The 19,654-nt window shown below is 42.5% G+C and overlaps 1 protein-coding gene across 2 annotated transcripts; it reads right to left on the bottom strand.

Moving 5' to 3' along the window:
* Window positions 1–3,337: 3,337 nt before the first annotated feature.
* Window positions 3,338–19,571, bottom strand: LOC308701836 (uncharacterized protein). 2 transcript variants are annotated; one of them, XM_081384298.1, is made up of 7 exons: window positions 19,484–19,547; window positions 18,777–19,094; window positions 18,581–18,679; window positions 18,323–18,451; window positions 4,172–4,231; window positions 3,947–4,026; window positions 3,338–3,835 (listed from the first exon to the last, which is right to left on the bottom strand). In XM_081384298.1, the coding sequence occupies exons 1-6, from the start codon at window positions 19,542–19,544 to the stop codon at window positions 3,980–3,982; spliced, it is 714 nt and encodes a 237-aa protein (XP_081240424.1). In that variant the 5' UTR covers window positions 19,545–19,547; the 3' UTR covers window positions 3,338–3,835; window positions 3,947–3,979. The 2 variants fall into 2 exon arrangements, with proteins under 2 accessions (XP_081240424.1, XP_081240423.1); XM_081384297.1 differs by having other exon boundaries at window positions 18,323–18,679; window positions 19,484–19,571.
* Window positions 19,572–19,654: the final 83 nt, after the last annotated feature.

Here is a 19,654-nt window from a genome sequence, read left to right as displayed (position 1 = left end):
TATCAAAAATACGACACATTTATAGGACATAAAGGGTCTCACTCAAAAGTGAAAGTACCAGCGGGTGAAATGTCTCTTTGCGCAGCAAAGCACCCGTTTCAATAAAATGTTATATTAAAGTTTATAAAGTCTACTTTTACATTTTTGCTGCTGTTCTAGAATGGTTTTCGCCAGCTTGAATCCCAGTGCAGGAGCTGTAGGTTACCACAGAAACGTAAGCGGTTAGTTGATTGCTGTGGTGACTCGTGACACTCGCGAACAGCACTGAACACGCACTTTTGCCGGTACAACTTTAATATTATTATTATCATAAACTTTTCATTAACTTCAGTAGGCTGTACTACAACAAGGGAATTGTAATTGGTTGCTTTTTCTGCAGAGAGCCGATCTCTATTGATGTGTTTTAATTGTTTTTCATCGATGGTTTGTTGGTAAAGGGTTAGAGACCTCGCGAGCCACATGATTTTTGCCAAAGAGCCAGATGTGGCTCGCGAGCCATAGGTTCCCGACCTCTGCTCTATGTGATAGGATTTATCTGACCTTGGTGACGCGAGGCCGTTAGCAGACAGTAGGTTAAGCCAGTCTGTCTGCTTCCTGACCTGAGCCCCAGATTGTCATGTTTGAGCTCTAAGACTATGAGCCATATTACTAGAGAGAAGAGCAGCACCATCCCAGGAGGGATGAATACCATCTCTTTTCAACAGGTCAGGTTTGCCCCAAAAACTTTTCCAATTGTCTATGAATTCTATATTATTAAGCGGACACCACCTAGACAGCCAACCGTTAAGCGAACACAATCTACTAACTATCTCATCACTCCTGCGAACAGGAAGGGGGCCAGAGCAAATTACAGTCCTTGACATCGTACTTGCAAGTTCACACACCTCTTTAATATTAATTTTGGTGATCTCCGACTGGCGGAGTCGAACATCATTAGTGCCGACATGAATAATGATCTTAGAGAATTTTAAATTTGCTTTGATGTCAGGCGCTCTGGCTCCCAGGCAAACATGTGACTATGGTGGTTGGTGTCTCTATTTTCACGTTCCGTGTAATAGAATCGCCAATTACTAGGGCACAATCATTCTCAGTGGGTGTTTCACTGAGCGGGGCAAATCGATTTGTTATGGTAATCGGAACGGAAGAGTGGTTTTTTGATCCGCGACTAGAGCGATCCCTCACTGTCACCCATTTGCCCGGCTGCGCAAGCTCTACTTCAGCCAGAACCGACTCATGTAAAGTGTTCACTATGCTATGCGCATCCAAAACATCTAAAGCACTAGCACTCTTACTATCCTCAATTAAAGTTTGGATGCGTGTTTCTAATTCTGAAATCTTCTCTGTCAACCTAACTGTCTCCTTACATTTATCACATATAAATCCTATATTGCCGACAGAGAAGGCTATACTAAACATGTGACATGAAGTGCAGGTGACAATAACAGGACAAGACATTACTCACCGTGTTTGTTGACTGATTCTTACTCACCTGAGCTTTTTATGAACTCAAAGGCGCGGAGAAAAATAAATAAATAAAAATAGCTGAGCGCACGGGTGGCGCGTTAACAGGCTAGTGAATTACTAGCGTTTTGTGCTAGTAGTACTAATAACAAAAGCTAGCGATGTCAGGTTAATCTGAGATGTTGGGTAAAATGTAGTAGTATAAACAACTAGAAATGGTAGTAAAATGATGGTTCAAAACAAAGAAATATAAGGCTAAGACGGAGCTTACAGCACCGAAGCAAACAGACACACAGCAGGCAGCGAGGCAGACAGGAGCAATTGATCAGCGATTCAGACAGGAGCAATCGATGAATCAATCAATGTAAGTATCCTATGCCTGTTGTCCTTCATTTAGTCGGCTTGCAACATCGCCTTGGTGTGCAACAGGAATCGCCTCCAGCCGGGCCCACTGCCACACATGCCTGGCAAGGAATCACTCCTCTAATCTATCTGGAGGAGATTCCTCTTTTCCACCGACCATGGCAAGGGTCATCATGTCCAATTCCTGGAGAGAGGGAGGAGACAGGCTTACTTAAAACATCGTCTCAACTCTCCTCAGAGATAGACCGGGCCAACAACATGCTCTCTGCCGGATCGGACGGGCCTGCCAATGCTTCTGGTTTGGGCATGAGGAGCTAGCGGCTGAGTTTTGATAAAGGCAGAGATCCGACTCAAACTCCTCCGCCAGCTCCACCTGTGAGCCTCATAAACAAAGCAGTGGGACTGGACCGCTATGTGCAAATGCTTTGCTCACATCCCTCTTAAAGAGAGCCAGGCGGGAGCGGAGCTTCTTCACTGTGAATCGATCGCATTGAGTACAGCCAGACCCTCGAGAGTTAACCCAGCATGCTTTGCTCCAAAACAGATCACACATCATCAGGCGTAGTGGAGCATTTCCATGACGTGATGCACTTTTTAACCCAACCAGCCATTTGTGTGACGCTTTTACAGACAAACAGCTTTCTGAAGACAAAAGAGCTGATGATGTTTTACAGCCTATCAGGGCACCTGTGATGTCATCTGACTGCTGTAGCCAATCAGAAATCGAATTTCTTCTTCCTTTCACTGCTCGCCTAACAGACATTTCTTGCTGGATGAAGGACCTTCAACTAAACCTTGCTGAGACAGAACTGCTCATGGTCTCGGCTAACCCAACACTTCATCACAACTTCTCCATTCAGCTATTGATGATCAGTTGAACTTCACAGACCACAGTGCTAGAACTGCAGATTAGCCTTATACAACATTAGGAGGATCAGGCCCTTCCTATCGGAGCTTCACAACTCCTTGCCCAAGCGCTTGTTCTCTCCAGACTGGACTATTGTAATGCTCTCTCCTTCCAGCATCACTGTCAAACCTCTGCAACTGATCCAGACACTGCAGCAAGAGTGTCTTTATTGAGCCGAAGAGACACACGTCACTCCTCTCCTCATAATCCTGCACTGGTTTCCAACAGCCGTTCACACCAGATTCAAGGCCCTGATGTTTTCCTACAGAACAACCACTGGCTCTGCTCCTCTACACCTAAACTCACTACTCCAGACCGATGTGTCTCCAGAAGCTTGTGTTCTGCAGGTGAACGGTGTCTTGTGGTGCATCATCTCAAAGAGACACAGAATCACTTTCACAGACCTTCACCTGGACTGTTCCTGCTGGAGGAACGACCTGCCAAACTCAACCTGAGCTGATGAGGCTTTAGCCATCTTCAAGAAACGGCTGAAAACGCATATATTTCATCAACACTCGACCCATTAATACTCACACTTACTATCCTATATTACAATACATTACAAGCTCATGAAGGGGAACAAACATCTCAGGAAAGGAGACTTATTAAACACAACTGCAGAGGTTTTATTAAGAAAATTATAGCAATCATTCAAAAAGAAAAAAAAAATGCTGAAAACAGGAATGAACAGACAAGATCCAAGAATCCTCAAATCAGCTCCATCACACAGAACAGAGAGAGATTATACAGTCTGAGTCTTTCCATTACTGTATTAATATTATATTTAAAGCAGTTTACATATGAAGCGCAAGAGAATGACTTTCAACACTGTAGGCAAATATATCCATAAAATCCATATCAATGAAAATAAATCTGGCTTTTTATATATAAAAAAAAACATTTTAATCTAAACTTGATTATGTCACTATAAGTGCTCAGAGTTTTTTCTCTGTTTTCTGAGAAGAAGAAAATAAAACATTGAACAATCCTCTGTAAGTTTCTGCTATTGTAAATATTGCTGCAGATTGGCTCTAAACTCATCAGTATTTTATTCCAATATTGTCGGCATCTCTATTTCCTCTGGGTGCTTCGAGTCCTTCCTCCCTGCAAAATAAAAGCATTGACTGACCTCTCGTATGTGTTTTTATCATGATTGCAGATTGTTCCAGATCAGATGAGTGTGAATCATCAGATTGTGTGCGGCTCAAAACTCACCAGCTCTTCTTGCACAGATGATCTGAAGAAGAATCACAGTAGGAGCAGCAAAACTGCGATCTCAACAATAATCACAATCACTGCAGGAAACATGAGAGGAAGAAGAGAAACTGTACATGACTGAAGTCAAGGGTATTCAACTATCAACAGTTATTGATGAAGCATTTACAGACTGACTGATAGTTTAATGTTATAAAGCTGTCAGTATAAATGAACGTGTCGTACCTCTGTATAATGATCCAGCAGTCACACTGACTTCAGTTTCTGATGCTGTATCAGCTGGATCTGTGGATCACGTCTGTTAGTTCAGTTCAACACATAATGCCACATATACACAACATCATCATCACATAATACTGGAGCTTCACATCACAGAAATGATGAATATGTGCACGAGTCTGTCATCTATTATCTTCTTACTTCACTCTCGAGCTGTCAGGAGAAGAATGACTATCGCCATTCACCAAAAATAAATATATTTATTATTTATTTAACATCATATGTTCATATCGATCATGACATGCAGTTTGTGTTCCATCATCACAGTTTACAGTGGCAGTAGTTGAGCAGAGACTGTACTGTATTACTGTATAACTGTATTACTGTGTTACTGTATAATTTATTCCTGGTTTATATGAGAGTGAAACACAGTTGAGCTTCTGCAAATAAACCTTCAGCTTGAATGAAGGACATAAGCCTTATAATTTCTAAACCCGACCTCCTACATGGGTCATACTAGGCTTTAATTCTGTAACGATGTCGCAGACGCTGAGGGATCCATTTGCAGCTTTTATTAGAATGGTCAACAGGCAGGGTATATCAACAGCAAACAGATCAATGGAGAGAACACAGAGCAAAACGAGGTCACAGGCAGAAGTCAGGGCAGGCAGCAAAAGGCAAAGTCCAATAAGCAATCCGGGTCAAGGCAGGCAGAGAACAAACAGAAGTCGGGGTACACAGTCCTAGGTCAGTAATCAGATCAGCAAACACAGAAATAAACGCTTGGAATTGAAAGCCGGGGCAATGCAATACTTCGCAGAGAACTGAAGAATGAAAGAGGTTTATATGGGTGTGTGTGAATGAGCTGCAGGTGTATGAGTCACAGGTGAATGAGATGATGAGTGCTGATGAGTCCCGGCAGTGAGTATGGGAAATGTAGTTTGTGAGGAAGTGATCATAGTCTATTGTGGAGCGCCCTCTGGTGGCTCTCGAGGGCACTCCAGCTGGTGATCGTTACATAGGCCCCCCCCCCCCCCAAAGAGCGGCTTCCAGATGCTCCAAAACTGTCCAGGTGGGAGGTGGCGTGGAGGCAGATCCGGGGGCAGGACGGAGGACCAGGTCGTGGAGCAGAAGAGGACCTGGAGACTGCGGCAGGATGGAAGGCCAGGGCGGAGCGGGCTGTGCAGGCGACCAGGGCGGAGCAGGCTGTGCAGGCGACCAGGGAGGAGACAACCCTTCAGGAGGCCAGGGAGGAGACGACCGTTCAGGCGGCCATGGCACAGGAACAGACACATGCTCAGGAACAGACAAATGCTCAGGAACAGACACATGTTCAGAGACAGACACATGCTCAGAAACAGACACATGCTCAGAAACAGGAACAGGCACATGCTCAGAAACCGACAATGGCTCAGGAACAGGAACGGACACCGTGGCAGTGGCAATCTCTGCTGAGGGCTCAGGTTCAGGCGTTTCGGCGGCCATCTCTGCTGAGGGCTCAGGTTTAGGCGTGTCGGCGGCCATCTTGTCCGGAGACACTGGCTCGGCGGCGGCAGGACTGACGTGAAGCTCTGGCTCGGCAGCGACCATCTTGTCCGGACACTCTGGGCTGGACAGGACCAGAATCTTGTGAAACTCTGGGCTGGACGGGACCAGCATCTTGTGAAACTCTGGGCTGGACGGGACCAGCGGCGAAGAGGGCTTTGGCTCTGGCTCAGCGGGCATGACGCTCACAGACTCCTGCTTGGCGGGCATGACGCTTTCAGTCTCAGGCTCGGCAGGCATGACGCTTTAAGTTTCAGGCGCGGCTGGACTGGCGTGAAGTGCGGGGTCGGCTGGACTGGCGTGAATTGCGGGTTCGGCTGGACTGGACTGGCGTGAAGTGCGGGCTCGGCTTGACTGGCGTTAAGTGCCGGTTCTAGTTGGGCAGACGTGACGCAAACCTTCTCTGGGTCGGCAGACATGACTTGAACAGTCTCTGGGTCCGTAACAGGGCAGGACAAGGATTCATAAACAGTTATCACTGACACCTCCAAAGGTTCTGCAGCAGACGCCGCCACCTCTGGTGGTTCTACAGTGGTAGCATCAAGAATCAGGTAAGGTTCACTAACAGGACAGGTACAGTGCTCCTCTACAGTTCCTTTGACTGTGAAATAACAGGCTGAGAGGACATTACTGGGTGCTACCACCATACACAAGGCTGAAGCGAGTACCGCCACTTTGAGAGGTTCTGCAGCATCTGCCGCCACCTCTGGAGAAACTGCAGCGGGTGCCATCACCTGGGGCAGTTCCGAGGTGGTGTATGCAGCCCAAACGCAACATAAAGCGATCCCCATCGTGGGAAGCGCTTCTGATAGAGTAATTAGTGCAGGAACAGGAGGATTAAAGTGAGCAGGTTTGGGGATACCAGCTGTGCGTGCAGACACCAGCGGTGCATCCCTCACACTGAAAACCAGACTGGGAAATCGGAGCACTGACCTTGAATATCTGGGTGTGGCAGAGAGGACGTGAGAGGACTCCGGCTGGTCAGCGGTGACATGAGGAGAATTGTGAAGACTAACCATGATTTGGTTTAACTCGTGTCGATCCACTGGGTCTTGGCTTGACTCGTGACGATCAACAGGGACGTGACGGGTCTCTGGATAATCTGCTGAGACGTGATGGGGCTCTGGACGATCTGCTGAGACGTGACGGGGCTCTGGACGATCTGCTGAGATGTGACGGGGCTCTGGACGATCTGCTGAGACGTGACGGAGCTCTGGACGATCTGCTGAGATGTGACGGAGCTCTGGACGGTCAACAGGGACGTGACGGGTCTCTGGACGATCTGCTGAGACATGACGGGCCTCTGGACGATCTGCTGAGACGTGATGGAGCTCTGGACGGTCAACAGGGACGTGACGGGGCTCTGGACGATCTGCTGATATGTGACGAGGCTCTGGACGATCTGCTGGGACGTGACGGGGATCTGGAATATCTGCTGAGAAGTGACAGGGCTCTAGAAGATCTGTTGAGACGTGACAAGACTCTGGTGCGGCTGCCATTATAGGCACGGAAGTAATGGTGCATTCCTCTGCGACCCCCACGGTGAATGCTGAACAGTCAACAAGGCATAGTCCATAAACTGACTGAGAGATGAACGGGGACCCTCACGGATTAAACGTGATCTGAGCGGTTGATTAATGCCCTCACAAAAGAAATCTATGAGCACACAGTCCGGCATATCAGAACAGGAGGCGAGATCTAAATACTCTTGGATATAATCCTCGAGCGATCGAGAGCCCTGCTCAAGGGTTAATAACATTAGTGCATTGTCCAAACCTGGCCGATATACACAGGGAAAGCTGCTGGATCCTTGTAGTGGCGAAGTATTCTGTAATGATGTCGCAGACGCTGAGGGATCCATTTGCAGCTTTTATTAGGATTATCTAATATATTATCTAATATAATATATTTTATTAGAATGGTCAACAGGCAGGGTAAATCACGTTCCCTCTGTCTTTATCCCGGGACTGGAGACCAAGTTCACACTGAGACACCGGTTTATGCATGAAGAGTTCTAAAGAAGGAACTATGACCACCGAGGATTGCATGTCTGGTGCCTTCTCTGCGAACACCGTGAACGCCGAAGCGGCTGACCTGAGGTCTGAGCTTCGCTCCACAGAGGCCCTCCTGGATGATGTTCTCCGGCGACAGTCTTTACTCCTCTCACGGGTGGATTTATTACATCCAGCTTCTAAACCTGGCGCCACGGATGATGCCGCCAAGGTCCCCGCCAGTGTCGCTACTCTGACCGACCAACTGATCACCTGGACAACAGTCGGGGCGAAGGACGGCCGACGGGGTTCTATTCCCTTTTTCTCTCTGGATGATGACAAGAGCCTCCTCACTCTTTCAAATTTTTATGCACCGCTGGAGACATTTCAAGGGGCTGGCCTGGAGGTCGAGCTTGGGGCTATGAACTTCCCGTTATACTCTACGGAGAAACAGCCACCCATTGTATCTGCAGCCCCGGCTTCCATCCACAAGTCGAGAAAGCGGTCCACCTCTCCCATGCTTACAGAAAGATGTGAAAAGCGCCGTCGCTGCCTCTCTTACTCTGAAGTTAGTGTCGACATCGGCTGTGCTCCACCGGTGTTTCCACCTGCAACAGATGCTAGGCCAGGCTCCTCCGCGTCGAGTGATGACGTCATACATTCGGGGTCCTTTTCTCGACTCTCTGACCTTGCGACAACTGCTAGCGCTGAGCCAGCAACGCCCCCTGGCTCTCGGGAGTCTCAGTCTTCTGCCACACATATAATTCACCAGAATCTCTCTACCTATATGTATAATGACACCTCATTGCCACAAGTCCTTCTGCTTGGTGACTCTTCCATCAAGGGAATTCAACTTCCAGCTTGTATCACCTATTGTTTGTCTAATGGTAATATTGGTGATTTCATCAAGCTTTTGCCTAAACTTTTTTACTCACATACATCTGTTAAAGGGGTCATATAATGCCATTTTTGTACAAGCTAATATGATTCTTTAGGGTCTAAATTAAAAGTTTGTAATATACTTTAATTAAAAATTCTCATTAGTATTGTAAGAAAACACTAATTTTAGCTGGTCAAAAACAGCTCTGTTTTCAGCACGCCGTTTCAGTGCATGTGTCTTTAAATGATAATGAGCTTTGCTCACCCCGCCCCTCTGTTCTGTGGGTACACCGTATTAGACATTCTCTGACCGTATCTAACACAATAACCACGTGTTATTCGTTATAAACGTGGGATTATGAATTATATTGAGAACGTCGTACATAGAAAACATGCCGTAATGTACCCTGAGTGTAAACCTTAGACGCATTCATCGTGAAGCCTGCAGCAAGGTTTGCAAATTTCGCAAAGATTAATATAAATACTAATATAAAGGTTAATAAAACATTACACTCACATCTTCTGGAGGTTCAGCAGGAACACGTTGGTACCGATCCGTTTTTTCTCGTTTGTGAAGCTGTCTGGTGTGAAATGATTCGCGCAAACATGAAAGCACAGACGATCCTTTGGGCATATCGCTTCAAAAACAAAACTCAGCCACTGCTTCTTCAACGGCTCGGATTTGGGAACATCCAAATGACTTCTGTGTTCCTTATTACATCTAAGAACAGAACACCACAATCGCTTAGACGCCATTCTACTCCAGCATATCAACAATAGCGGACTACTATGACGACGGCTGTCACAGCTTGCTCAGGGCGGGTCTTGTGTTGAAACACGGCTGTCAATCACAATAGCGGGAGGGGCGTACGATCTTATGACGTCACAATATCGAACGGCTTGATTTCAGAGATGGTCAAACATATAAGGAGATTAAAACAAAACCACAGGATGGATTTTTATCATGATAGGATGGTTGTGTACAGGCACTGCCAACAGACATTTCAGTGCAATCAACTTGTAAAAGTGCATGTACCATTATATGACCCCTTTAAAATAGTCATTATACATACCGGGATTAATGAGATAATGGACAGGCAATCAGCCAGACTGCATTCAGACCTTGAGGAACTATGTTTTCAAATTGAATCCTTGGGAAAGCGCTGCATTCTATCTGGTCCTTTCCCCTCTCCTTCTATGGGCTCTGAATATTTTAGTCGTCTCTATGGACTGCATCAATGGCTATGCCACTTCTGTTTGGCTGCTGGCTTTAATTTTATTCCTAATTTTGACTCCTTTTGGACTAGGCATGACCTTTTTAATGCTGGGGGGGGGGGGGGGGGCTCACCAAGCAGCTCACCAAGCTGCTCACCAAGCTGCTCACCTCCAACTTATTGAACTATATAGCCTTTGGTATTGACTGACATAATGTTCAGCCTAAACTGTCCTCCTGCATAGATCTATACATGACCCCGGCATGCCTGCATACTCCTATCATGTCCTTACAGGCTTCTATCACTGTGCAAATTAGTTTCACAACAGCAAAGTGGAATAGACCTAAATGCACCCTGGCTCACAGACTTAACCCATCTAATCTACTTTCTATTCCTAAGAAACCACCTGTCCCTGTGAAAAAAACAAACATTTTTCTTACAGTAAAACTTGCTCTGCTAAATATCAGGTCACTCATAAAAAAGTCTTTTTTAATTAACAATCTTATCTCCACATATAAACTTGACTTTTTACTTTTAACTGAAACCTGGCTTGACTCAGTAAACTATAATACTACCTTAATTGAATCTTCTCCCCCCGATTACAACTACAAAAATAGACGTGGGGGAGGAATAGCTACATTTTTTAAAGCTTCTTTTCAATGTCAACCGTCATCCTATGGTGACTATGCTTCTTTTGAATATCTTTGTGCTGTTCTTAAAAGTTGTCCAAAAACCCTGCTGCTAACTGTGTATAGACCTCCTATTTTACCAGTTGCAGTCTTCCTTGAAGATTTTTGTGAATTGCTCTCTGAAATCTGTGTTCACTTTGACAGCATTGTAATATCAGGTGATTTTAACATCCATGTAGATAATCCTGAAAACCCTCATGCAAGAGATTTTCTGCCGCTGATCGATGCCTTCAATCTGACACAACACATACAGGGCCCCACTCACTTTCAGGGCCATACACTCGATCTTGTCATCACAAAGGGTGTAACTGCCTCTACATCTGTTGTGGATTTAGCTTTATCTGATCACTGTTGTATCTTTATTGAAGTCTGCTTGTCCCCCTATCGTCAGAATAACTCCATTATGATCAGAAAGAGAGCTATAAATGACAAAACTTGTGTTCGTTTTGAGCAAGCACTCTTTGAGTCTAAAAGCCCATTCCCAAAGACTGCTGATAATTTGCTGGTAGATTTTAACTTAAGAATGACAAATATAATGGATGACATTGCTCCTTTAAAACTTAAAAAATCCACTGGCAAACAGAAAGCTCCATGGATGAATGACCCGTCAGTTAAACTGCAAAAGAAAGAATGTAGGAGAACAGAAAGGAAATGGCGTAAATCCAAACTTAATTCAGACTATTTGATCCATAAAGGGACACTTTACGAATACAATTCTGTAATTTGTAGAGCAAGACAATCTTATTTCTGCACTATCATCAACAGTAAAGCAAATAACACCCGTGCGCTATTCTCCACTATTGAGAAGTTAACAAATCCCTCCCCTCATCTGGCTCCTGAACTACTCTCTGTTGACAAGTGCAATGAATTTGCTTCTTTTTTTAAGAGCAAAGTAGAGAACATAAGACATTATATTTCATATACCTATGAATCACCAACTAGTTTGAGAGAGGAGTTAAGCACTTTTTCAAATTTCAGCCCTGTTGACCTTGACACTCTTGAAAAGACTGTACAAAGTCTAAGTTCCTCTACATCTGAGTTGGACATTTTACCCACTAGTTTTTTTAAATCTGTGTTTCATCTAATAGCAACTGATGTGCTTTTAATAATTAATACTTCTCTACTGAGCGGCGTATTTCCCAAGTCTCTTAAAACAGCCGTTGTAAAGCCTTTGCTTAAAGGGCATATTGCAGGTTAGAAGACCCAATGAGTCAATGTATAGAAAAATAATGTAGGAACTAGATTTTCTTTAAAAAAACTTCTAAATGCGCTACAGTGGCTTCTGGAGTCGTTTTTGTGAGAAAATTTTACTTCCGCATCTGAAAATGGGTGTGGCGGGCGTGACGTAGCACGAGGGAGAGCGGTCGATTCAAACAACAGTATAAGAAATAATAGATTGCAAGACGTTTCGGCTGCTGAGGAAATTGTTCATACTTACTCGTATGACGGAGCATAGCTATACAATTATGAGCCTGCTAGGCAGCCAATATTTCTCACTAGATCTCGCAGCGATGTTATTACTTCAGTGGCGAATTCAAATGCTTTATTTACTGGATCTCGCAGTAACAGGTTCTTCTTGATCAGGCTCGCGCTGCACTGGTCCAAACTGATAAACAGTCCACACAAACACAATAACGAGTAGCTCAGTTTTCGTTTTCTGAAGCCGACGCGGAAGAGAAATCCCGTTTCTTCACCTGCACAAACCGCGCCCAGGCACGAAAGATAGCACCGTCTCTTTTCTTGTTAGGAAACCGGTGGACTCGATGTCCTGACAGGCTGGAGTTTTTGCAAGCTCCACAAACACAATAATTTACCATGACGATGATAAATTGAAACACAAAAACTACTGTAAACACACTGACTCACGACCACTCTTACTGAATACCAACCTACTCTGCACTGAGCTGCGGCAGAGCACAGCACACATCTCCCTCATGTGACGTAAAATGACGCAATGTTGAAAAAAAGCGTTTTTTACGAGCAGTCAAAGAAACGCTCACTTTATCTACTAAATTGGTGTCCTTATGTCGTTTTAAAACATTTTAAATCCTGCATTATCTTTTCATATGATATTTTCATTCACGGTTATATATTCATTTTGTTTTGTTTTTTACCTGCAATATGCCCTTTAAAAAGAACAACCTGGATGGGTCTGTCCTTAATAACTACAGACCCATATCAAATCTACCTTTCATCTGCAAAATAATTGAAAAAATTGTTTTCAATCAAATATTTGCTTTTCTGACCTCAACTTCCTGTCTTGATCTATACCAGTCAGGTTTTAGAGAATACCATAGCACTGAAACAGCCTTGGTTAAAGTACTCAACGACATTCGGCTAAATAATGACGCTGGAAAAACCACTGTTCTTATGCTGTTGGACCTCAGTGCGGCGTTCAACACTGTTGACCACAGCATACTAGTAGAAAGACTTGAATGCTGTGTGGGTCTCTCTGGCTCAGTCATCTGCTGGCTAAAGTCTTATTTAGAGGACAGGAGTTTCTATGTGTCTTTTGGTCATCATGCCTCAGCTCCTATGTCCCTAACATGTGGTGTCCCTCAGGGTTCAATCCTTGGCCCTCTTTTGTTTAATTTGTACATGCTCCCGCTTTGCCAAATTATGAAGGACCATTCCATTAGTCACCATAGTTACGCAGATGACACACAGTTATACCTATCCTTGTCTCCCAATGAGTTTGCTCCCCTTGAATCCCTTTGTAAGAACTGATTTTCCTGTTAAAACAAAACGCACCCTGCAATAAAGCAGTAAAATGCACCCTGGACAGAAGATAGCAAAGACAGAGCACAGGACATCGCCTGTCCAAACTGTCCCTCTTCCTTATCTCTGCATCCCCCTCTCCCTCCTCTTCTCCCTCCTCAAGTTACTGAAAGTTCATTAAGAATGTCTATATATCACATATGGTGTATCTTGTGAATATGTTGTTTTTCCTTTACATGTTTGGTGTCATTTTAACCCTCAGAGGTCGGAGATCACGCCGGCGTGATCTGCTCGATTTTTTTCCTTATGAGTTGATTGAGACCCGAAATTCTCTTTTGACTTTGATTTTACAAAACAAGTTTCATACATCAATCGATTCTGTTAAATGTGTATTATTTTTGTGTATACTCACAATAAAAACAAAGTGTTGTGCTTTTTGCCAAATGAAGAAAAATAAACACGAAGCGAGTTCTGCCTTCTCTGTGTCCGTGTAGTCCATTCTAAAACGCGTCCGAAAATGAGCTGTAGCTAAGTGAATACTCAGTCAAACAGGCATTCAGACACACAGGAATGAACCTTGAATTCTCTTCTTTTTAATGAAGTAATTTATATAAAAAACAAATATTCTCATCTTGTAAAATCTGTATTAAAAGAGAGCGATTCCAGTCGACCTCATTAGAGCTATTTCAAATGTAATGTGACTCCGCCCACGGAGAGCGCGTGCTATTCAAACGCAAATGGCTGAGGTAATCCGCGCAATCCTGTGAACGCCCCCATCAGCTCGAGACAACCAAAACACAAGTTTATTCAGAACATTACTTGTTTACAACACAGCGCTGTGAGGAATAATGAGGAATACGAGGAATACGAGCTGAGGAATACTAGTAAGTTTTTCCTTCTCGGGTTTCATTCTGTTTATGAATGAATGAACGGCATATGCGCGCTGTTTACCACAGCTGGCAAAAAACAATATTACGTGACAGTTCTATGGACGCGAGCGCTCTAAAACTTTCACAGAGACCTCAAAACAGAAAGTAAAAATCCTTTCTTTAAAACGAATTTCGTTTTGTATCAATTGTATCTTAATTTTAATAATTTTTTCATTAACAAATTTCCTGGATTTAAAGTAAATAGGCCTATAGGCTAGCAATCACAACATAAGGTGCTTGAACTGGAGATCATCATGAATCATGAGCCTACTCGCCTCACATGTCTAAAAAATGTGAAATATATTTACAGAAAGCTGTTTCTAAACAAAACCATCCAAAACAAAAAAACGATAGCCTAATAAATGTGCATTTATCCGGTGCGTTCACTAGCCTACTGCAAAGATCGCGAGTCAAAAGCCTATCGTCAACGAATGATGATTTTTTTAGCAAACCGTATTGCTATACTGAGATAGGTAAAAATCGACTGAAATATGTTGAAATAAAATGTAGGCTATTTATATAAGCAACGTAAACTGCAAATTAACATATATATGCCCTAATATTTCATGAAAACAATGTTACAGTCAGGCGAAATATGAAAGACAACATTTTGTTTAGTAGATTTGGGTACAGTTTTTACTGTAGAATATACTGCCTCGTCAAATAAGCTTTTGTTTAGCAATTTCTATATATAAAATAGCCTACTATTTTTGTCAAAAATAAAGTCATCAACTAAGATGTTAGCTGTAATGAATACATAGATAAAATGTAGGCCTATAATCTTTTTTTTTTTTTTTTACAAAGAAAGAGTACACTTGAAATATTGTTGAAATTGTAGGCTAATTATTGTTGTAATTGTAACCTTTTTAATAAAATAGCAAAACATATTTACAAGATAGATGTAAGCAAAATCTTAAATGGTCAATATAAGTCTTCTAAATATCCTTTGTCCTTGCATTGTGGCTCAGCCAGTTTCACACCTGTGTGAATGGCTCATTATGCAGAGTGGGTGGTAATTCAGGTGTAAACCACTCCTCGTTCACGCCCCCTCGCATATTGGCTTTCCAAGCAAAACCTGTTTTACATCAATTTAAATCAATGTATGGTTTTATTTGAACAATAAAGCAAGACTATTTTCAAATAATTTTGAAGAAAAAATTCTAGGCGAGGACATCCATTGGTCAAAAGTCTTATTGACACATATTTACTATGTGTTTTGAGGCCTTATTTCAGAAATTTTAGTTTTTAGTTTTTTCAATATCCATGCATAAACATTATTCTCTCAAAAATGAAAACATGTACATTCACGTGGCTCACATATTATTGTAGCCCTGTTTGTGCTTTATAGAGTGAATTTACACCTTTGCCATTAATATGTTTATATGCAACTGAAAAAAGCACAAATGTCAGGGCATGTCAGAACATCTCAAGGGCCCCAAAAACAGCCCAGACTCCAGAGGGTTAATGGTCGCAGTGCGATTGGTAAAATGGTCTTAATTTGATTGCAGTCATTGGTTTAATGAGAAAGATTGAGAACTTAGGAGAAGCCTGTATCTCCTCTCTGGCTGATATCTCTTTACAATATCTCAAGAAACCAGGTGCTACCCCCCTGGGGTACATGGATAGGAAAAAACAACTCTAAACAACATTTGTATAACCCCCTTCTGTACTGATCTGGTATTTAAGGCAAGGGGACAGAGCATACTTTGGGACTCTTATACCAGGATAATCCCCTGATGTCAGGAAAACATTACTTACTTTTAGAGTCATCTTTGAGTAAATTATGTTATGTATTTTCTGAATTGGCTTTTAATAATTTACTTCTGTAATTGGCATGATACATTTTTACCTGACAAATAAATGTTACATCTTGAATTATTCTGAAGTTTTAGAAATCATTATTTCCAGTAGATTAATGTGTAGTCTGGTGTTTCCGCAAATCTTTGTCCAGGATAGATCAAACTGAAGGCACTATGAATGGACCATGGGGCACATCTTAGGAAGACCTTCTGATTTCTGACTATCTCATGACTTAGCATGTTGTACGCTGCAAATATTATAAAAAAATTACACCTATGGGTCTGTAGTGTGCGACCGCATAGGGTAAAATATTTGCACTGCACCCTCTGACTATTTCAGGACTGGCTAGTTTGTGATCGTGAGCACGCAGTCGCGACGTGACGTCTCAAAGCGACACTAGGTCCGTAATGAACGAATAATTGAAAGTATGGAATAATCAGAATAATCAAAGATCTAAATGAATTCATAACCAATATTTATGATTATTTTCTAATCAGAAATACGATCTAAATTTGATTATCATTTGAAATTGGAGTCAGATTACGCATAGAGCTAAAGTAATACTAAAACTAAGTTCCAATAAATTAAGTGAACTTCACTGGATCGCTGAAAAGACATACACGCATTAAACCTTCGCCAGGCCGTTGGATTCCGTCGTTGGGCCAATGGGTGGTCCTTACACCTTTATCATTGCCTTAATCAAGTTTATGACTGGATGGCTAAAAATCTTCTTAAATTAAATACAGACAAAACTGAAGTAATTATCTTTGGGAAAAAGGATCAGAGACTAAAGACTGCCACACTATTGGGAATGGAAGGTTTTGAGGTAGCGGAAATCGTGAAGAACCTCGGGGTCATTATTGACAGTGACCTAAGCTTTAATAGCCACACGAAGGTAGTCACAAAATCAGCTTTCTATCACCTAAAAAACATTGCGAAGGTTAAAAACTTCATATTACCGGTAGACTTAGAGAAGCTTATTCATGCTTTTATCACCAGCAGGGTGGATTACTGTAACAGTCTTTTCACGGGTCTCCCTAAAAAGACAATAAAACCTCTTCAAATTATCCAAAATGCAGCAGCAAGGCTATTGACCAGAACCAAAAGAAAAGATCATATTACACCAATTTTAAAATCTCTACACTGGTTACCAGTTTTTAAAGTCCTTTTTCTTGTTTTTAAATCACTAAATGGTAAAGGACCTCTCTATATAGCAGAGATGTTTGAAACATATAGCCCCTCAAGATCACTTAGATCAGCAGGAAAATTCCAACTGGTACAACCCAGCGCCCGTACCAAGCAGGGAGAGGCAGCCTTTAGCTGCTATGCGGTCCGTCTCTGGAACCGTCTTCCTATAGACATTAAGACCTCTCCCACTATCTCCATTTTCAAATCCAGACTAAAAACAAAACTCTTCTATGATGCTTTCCACTAACCCTCCTTTGTACCTGTGGTCTGTAAGCTCTTATGTTTTTATCTGTTTTTTTTTTTTATTATTTATTTAGTTTTTCTGTGTATTATGTTCCCTGTGAAGTAATTGTTATGTACTTGTTACTTAATTGTTATGATTATGTAAAGCACATTGGGCTACCGTTATGAGTATGAAATGGGCTATATCAATAAACCTGAACCTGAACCTAAATCAACAGCAAACAGATCAATGGAGAGAACACAGAGCAGAACGAGGTCACAGGCAGAAGTCAGGGCAGGCAGCAAAAGGCAAAGTCCAATAAGCAATCCGGGTCAAGGCAGGCAGAGAACAAACAGAAGTCGGGGTACACAGTCCTAGGTCAGTAATCAGATCAGCAAACACAGAGATGAACGTTTGGAATTGAAAGCCGGGGCAATGCAATACTTCGCAGAGAACTGAAGAATGAAAGAGGTTTATATGGGTGTGTGTGAATGAGCTGCAGGTGTATGAGTCACAGGTGAATGAGATGATGAGTGCTGATGAGTCCCGGCAGTGATTATGGGAAATGTAGTTTGTGAGGAAGTGATCATAGTCTATTGTGGAGCGCCGTCAGACTTCGTATTTCCGCTCAATTTCAGTTCGCTTCTGTACTCAGTCTGAGATAGTGACCTATCTCTCAGTTTTCCTCCGGCCTGAAAACAGCCGGCCAATCAGCGAACAGAGGGCGGGCTGAGAGCCATGACGTAGACGCTGATTGTACCGTGGATGCGTAGATTTACTTCACATAATCTGCAAAAATCGTTCACAGCCATGTTCATGACCCATGTAGGAGGCCAATATTGGGAATTATAAGGATTGTTATGCAGTTTATGACTTTGACCACTAATATTTTACAACTCCAAAACGTATGAAGCCATCAGAAAGAGTAGAGCCAATCTGTGGAAGTTTTCACAAATCTGTCAGAAAAGAGTGTTTTCTCACCTGAATACTTAACAGTGTATCTGACTGAGATCTTGAGTTCATTTCCCTGAGTAAGCTGACATCTCCACTCTCTGTTGTCATCTTCATTCAGGAGTGTTGTAGTCAGAGTGATGATACAGGGATATTGATCTGATGAGAATAATATCTGATATCTGGAGTCTGTCTTCAGATCAACACCAGTCTGATTCACCCACAACAGCTTAAGTCTATCAAAACTGACCCAATAATTACAGGGGTACATATATGAATACAACTGACAGGAGAGAGTCACAGAGCGGCCTGGACTGATCTCAGTCTGTGAGGATGAAGATGATGATGATGATGAAGATGAAGATGATGATGATGAAGACACTGAAACTGAACACAAGACACAAATCACAGACTCTTCAATCATCATCTGAGTTTAAAGGGAGAATCTTCCCTTTTTAAATTGACCACATAATCATAAACTTACCATGAAGAACATCCAGAAAAACATTAACATCAGGTCTTTGTCCTCTGTAATTCACATATTGTCTGCAGGTGTATAATCCATAATCTTCTCCTGTGACGTTCTTGATGTTCAGAGAGCAGTCAGACTCCAGACTCAGTCTCTCTGAGTCTTTATTCTTTATCCCTTCAGTAATCAGTTTAACTGCTGAATCACTGTAATGTTTCTTGTAGGTCCATGTAGTTGATTTGCAGTCAGAAAGATCATTATTACAGGGCAGAGAGACATTTTCACCAGAACTGATGAACACAGAACGCCCTCCTCTGGTCACTCCACTGGTTCCTGAAACACAGTATATCTCAGTGATCATTATGGTATATATTAATAAGTGAAACATAAAACACACCAGCATAAAAAGCAGAAGTTTTAAATCATAGTATTTTTCCTGACTTAAAGCAAACAACACACTCTCCAGAATAAACTATTAGTCTTTATCAGAGAGCTGTTCAAATCACTGACACACTCTTAATATGAAGATAATTCTTCATCATCAGATGTTTGAGTGACACTATGTCCAGTATCAGGAATAATACAGTATGATCTGTGTGTATCAATACACAACTCTGAGTTTACAACGTGAATGTGTGCAAGAATAAACTGAGCATGTTCAAATGAACTCTTTCCAGACTAATTCCACTAAATGTCTTTAGAGAAAATACAGATTTCTTTACCTGTGAGAAGTGAAGAGAGAATGATCAGTCCCAGCAGACACAGATCACACTTATCAGCCATTTTCTGTTTCTGTCAGTCTTCCTCTTCATTATATATAGTTACAGCTCCTCCTTTAAACATCAGCAGCTCCTCCTGTGGTTATTAACTTCCTCTCATCTGACCAGCCAACC

The sequence above is a fragment of the Scardinius erythrophthalmus genome (assembly GCF_964197995.2).
Source record: "Scardinius erythrophthalmus genome assembly, chromosome: 1".
NCBI lineage: Eukaryota > Metazoa > Chordata > Actinopteri > Cypriniformes > Leuciscidae > Scardinius > Scardinius erythrophthalmus.
Note: the sequence above shows the minus strand (reverse complement) of the source record. Positions and strands in the feature narration are given on the sequence as shown.